The 4,814-nt window shown below is 33.9% G+C and overlaps 1 protein-coding gene across 1 annotated transcript in view; it reads right to left on the bottom strand.

Moving 5' to 3' along the window:
* Window positions 1-3,832, bottom strand: part of LOC108751992 (E3 ubiquitin-protein ligase MIB1) — a 433,491-nt gene extending 429,659 nt beyond the window's left edge. Inside the window, exons 1-8 of the mRNA XM_018492523.1 lie at window positions 3,632-3,832; window positions 2,832-3,179; window positions 2,555-2,755; window positions 2,329-2,448; window positions 1,921-2,250; window positions 1,681-1,828; window positions 1,339-1,580; window positions 1,053-1,250 (exon numbers count right to left, since the gene is read on the bottom strand). Coding sequence (XP_018348025.1) covers window positions 1,053-1,250; window positions 1,339-1,580; window positions 1,681-1,828; window positions 1,921-2,250; window positions 2,329-2,448; window positions 2,555-2,755; window positions 2,832-3,179; window positions 3,632-3,733 — 1,689 coding nt within the window. The 5' untranslated portion in view covers window positions 3,734-3,832. The remainder of the gene's footprint in view (window positions 1-1,052; window positions 1,251-1,338; window positions 1,581-1,680; window positions 1,829-1,920; window positions 2,251-2,328; window positions 2,449-2,554; window positions 2,756-2,831; window positions 3,180-3,631) is intronic.
* Between the last annotated feature and the right edge of the window lie 982 nt (window positions 3,833-4,814).

Below are 4,814 nucleotides of genomic sequence, written 5' to 3'. Positions count from 1 at the left end.
TCGTAAAAATGCTTCTTTCTTTTTTTTTCTCTTACTTTTTAAATTTAATAATTATTGTATAAATAATACAAAATTGCAAACTAAAACATTTTTAAAAAGATTCAAAAGAATTCCCTTAGTAAAATATAAAGCTTCAGTAGATTTTTATTGAAATAGAAAACTTAATTCGTTATAGATTACGTAATTTACAATTAGCTATTGAACAATGGAATTGCATGCTGCAAAAAGGGTTGCATATCGTCGGATACAAAATGAGAGAAAGAAAACGAAACAAAATGTTAAAAGAGAGAGAAAAAAGGGTTGTAGCAGGAGGTGTTCGTTTACGCAGTTTCAGACCGGCATAAATCATTGGAGGGCGGAATACCACAAATATATCATGTTCAGACAGTTCAAGAATAAAATAAACAACCCCTACCCCTCTTTCCTTTATCCTCCCTTGCGGCCCGCCACCGAAACCTCCGCCTATGGTTATATTTCACGAGATTTCATTCCAGTACAATCTCCTACAATAAACCCGCGGTTTTCTCTAAGTCGTTGATTTACTTCGCGACTGTATAAACAGAATTGTTTTAAGTTTACGTTATCGTATCGGAGTTGATTCTATGCAATTCCTCTGATCGTAATTATTAATAAAATATTAATATGACGTTTATACGTATAAAATGTTTGCTATTATATATGACATTATAAAAAAGCTTTTAAATAAGTAAATAAAAATATTATCTTGTTTATCATTATTAGAGCTATTTTCAACATTAAAATAATTTATTTATTATTAATAAATAATTACTATTAAATATTATAATTACTTAAATTATATAAACTTATAACTTTTATTATAAAAATATAATAAGACTATTATTCGTGGAATCCTGTAGTTAAAATATTTTTTATTGCACAATGTTTCAAAATATATCTAATACAGTGATAGTTTTTAATTCGTACAATATATAATAAAAACATTTAATAAGATATATACATATAGCATTCTGAAAATGAATGCTAAAGAGCATTTGTACTAAAATAAAATAATAAATTGCATGCACACTTACCTGTAAACTCGGATGGCAGCCTAATTCCAATAAAGTTCGCACAACACCAGCGTGTCCTTTATTAACCGCGATATGAAGAGCTGTCTGACGTCTTTTATTTCGAGCATTTAAATCGGCGCCGGCACCAGCGAGAAGCGCCATAACACCTGGCTCATCTCCAAAAGCAGCATGATGTACGGCTCTATCACCATCTTTATCCTATTTTTTTCAAAAACACGATATAAGTGAAAAAAATACAATCTAGTATGTATCTGTCATCTTCATACGATTTGTAAAAAATACTTACTTCCATTTCTACATCTGCGCTATATCGAAGAAGTATTTTAATAACTTCTAAATGACCGTTTTGACTTGCAGCTTGCAAGGCGGTGTGGCCAGCGAATACACCATTAACATCGGCTTCCGGCCTTTTTAAGCACTCTTCGCACTTAGTAGCGTCACCATTTGCTGCAGTTTTTACTAATTCTTCATTGACATCACCAGAAACATGTGTCTCAAATAGTTTCTTTAATAATGCTGATAATCGTTCTAGAAAACAATACATAAGTTACTTCATATACTGAACTAGAAATATATAATAAAATGAAAATATATAATAAAGCTAATTAGTTCAGTTTATTACACTTACCACCACTACTATTTCCTGGAACACTTCCATCGCTACTAGCAACTTTTGTAACAGCTTGAGGATTATATGTCCATGATGTACTACAGACTTCCACTTTTAAATCTCCATCATGATATATTTGTTGTACTCTACCTATCTTTCCTAAAGTCTACAAAAAGTCATTCAGAATAAGATATAAAGCATAAGATATAAAAACAAATAGAATTAAATTTAGTAATTTTATTATTTTAAAATGCTTACTGGAGCCATTGCCTCAGCCCATTCCCCATGACCACGTTGGAGTAATTTAATTTTTTCTATATCATGACATATTTGAACTAAATCTCCAACAGCAAATGTCTGATTGTCAGAACTCGAACTAGTAACAGGGACAGGTATCTGGACTTTGGTGAGTACAGCAGGATTGAAAGTCCACCGATTACCACTTGGATATGAGACAACAATGTCATGATCTTCATCGATACCGACAACCGTTCCTGTAGTGCCGAGACATTCAAACATGCCATCTGTCCAGCCTCCATGGCCATGTTGTAGAGATTGTACAATTTCTAACTCTAAATCGACATTAACCTATAAATACAAAAAATAATTATAATTTTTATGTTATGCGCTTTTTTACATATAACAGACACATCGTGAACAATTTACCTGATCACCAATTTGCAAACCATGAGGTCCTGTCCGACCTGGACCTTGCTCACCTAGCAATGGCAAATGATCTCTATATACCGTTTGTCCTTTTGCATCACTAACCACTTTTAAATCAGCCTAAAATAAAAAAAACATATATATATAAATCATAATAAAAAGCAATTTTTATATAAAGTGTTTTAAACTATCTTTAATATAAAGCAATTAATATTGTAATACTAACCATTCCTTCAAAGCCGACTCTATATAAATTTTTAGCACCATTATCCCAAATAACGTAAGCTGCTGAACGTGGACTAGCTGCAGACCAGTCTTGTATTTCATTAACTTTTCCTCGACGGCCGTTTCCACCATCCTGATCTTCCCATTGCCAGTCCACGCCTCGTACAACTCTTGCACCAGGGAATATACCACGAATTCCAATCTATATTAAAATATTAATTAAAACATAATATAACAAGTAATTTTCAAATAATAAAATTAAGAATCATGGTTTATACCTTTTTGCTTTTCCTACGAGGCTCTAGTAAAACTCTTTCACTTCCTGGTGTAGCAATACGAAAAAATCTATGGCGTAGATGATGTTTATCTCCATGATAACAAATGGAACAAAGATCGTAGTTGCCACATTCAGCACACTTCCATCTAATACCAAAGATAGGCTGCTGACGACAAGTATCACACATTGTACCATCATGTTTCACTCCTGTTGGTGCAGAATCCAGAATACGTAGATCAAAGGCTCCAGAGCATCGATAATTGGCTGCTGTGCCATTATCCCAAACAACCACAACCTCTTCTGGTGATTCAAAATTTCTCACAGTACCCACATGACCCTCTCCACCATCCTTTTAAATGAAATTTAAAAAGCAATAATTAAAATATCCTTCAAATCTGTTACTAATGCAAGGAAGTTTCTTAACAATATGGCAATCGTTGTCAGTAAAATATACATAATTAAAAATGAAGATGTTACTTCTATTTTTGTACAATGATCTGCCCATTAAAAATCACGTACATTGATATATAATATTGTAAAATCTAATAGTAATTTAAGTAAGTATGCAACAAATCTATAATCCAATTAAATATAAATGTTACATGACATAAACAACAATCGGAGTAACCTTACAACTAATTAAATTAGTTTTTTACAAGCGCAATTTTCTGAAAAAAATTGAGCTATTGTTGCAGAAAACAGAAAATGTGGGAGTATTTATTGCTATTAATCTTGCGGGAGAAAAACATCGCGTTGTCTCAAACAAATCGCGTTTAACGCACTTAACCTCTCAAACCTAACCTGTTTTCCCCATTTCCATTCCGGTCCACGAATCACTCGGGCGCCGACACCTTCCATCATAAATCGCGTCGTACGAGTACCCGTACTCGCACCGGCCTCCATCGTTCGTTGACAACGATTCCTTCGCGTATCTCGCTCAGAAATCGCAGAACACAACGTCTCTTCCCAACGCGACACTAAAAGAAAATATCACTTTGACTAACTTCAACAATGCGTCAAAACACGCGTTGCCAACGCGTATTAATCTAGGAACGTAACCCTTCACTCGGCTGCCCGGTGTTCGTGATATCAATTTAGAATATTTTCATATAATTATGCGTCTCGCTGTTGCATTTATTTTGTAGAAGTGTACGTTTATATATTCGTTTTTTTATTTCTAACATAAATAATTCGATATGTCCGTCCAATGCTTAAATTTTCGTGCGAAATTGCTCGTGCGACCGGTCCGCCACAGAAACATAGAATTTGTTTCCTGATATTGGCAACCCTATCCGGAACTTTAGATGGATGAAATATTCAAACAACTTATGATTGAATGTATAAGCAGAGAGAAACCAGAGACAGGCCATGCCGGTCTTTTTCCTGTTACTGTCGAAATCGCCCGTACACTACCGCCAGTACATCCATTTTCAGTTTGGGAACTACGTGACTATATTCATTTTCTGACACCATCGATAAAATTGTATCGTGGTAAAAAGTAGACGTGGTTTATCTCTATAAGGGCGCGTTCACACCTTGACGGAAAAGCAGAAAATGAAAAAGCAGTGGTCAATTAGAACTTGCGCTGGTAATAAGTAGTACAAAAAGCTGAAATTGTAGACCACCCGCTAGAGTAATACATCCTCAGGACAGAAGCATATCGACTATAATTATTAGTACGTGTCAGTCTCTATAATTACTAGCAATTATAGAGATTTTTAATAAATTCAATCTCTTCTAAACATATATTGTCCATTTAAGGCATAATTTAGCAAAAACGAGTTATAGAAGCCCTCCACCACCCCCGCCGATTTTATCGGCGGTCCTCTTTTCTTTGTAAGTACATATACTCACCCATAAAGCAAACAAATTAATAAATTTAGTAGTCTGTTTTTACAGGTAAGCGCGCGTATCTTTAATTTATCTTTAATTTATTTTTATGTCTAATTATTTTATTGTATTTTGCTAATTAAATTGCAATAAA

This window comes from Trachymyrmex septentrionalis, unplaced genomic scaffold (assembly GCF_001594115.1).
Source record: "Trachymyrmex septentrionalis isolate Tsep2-gDNA-1 unplaced genomic scaffold, Tsep1.0 scaffold53, whole genome shotgun sequence".
Lineage (NCBI taxonomy): Eukaryota > Metazoa > Arthropoda > Insecta > Hymenoptera > Formicidae > Trachymyrmex > Trachymyrmex septentrionalis.
This window is presented reverse-complemented; position numbering and strand designations above follow the sequence as displayed.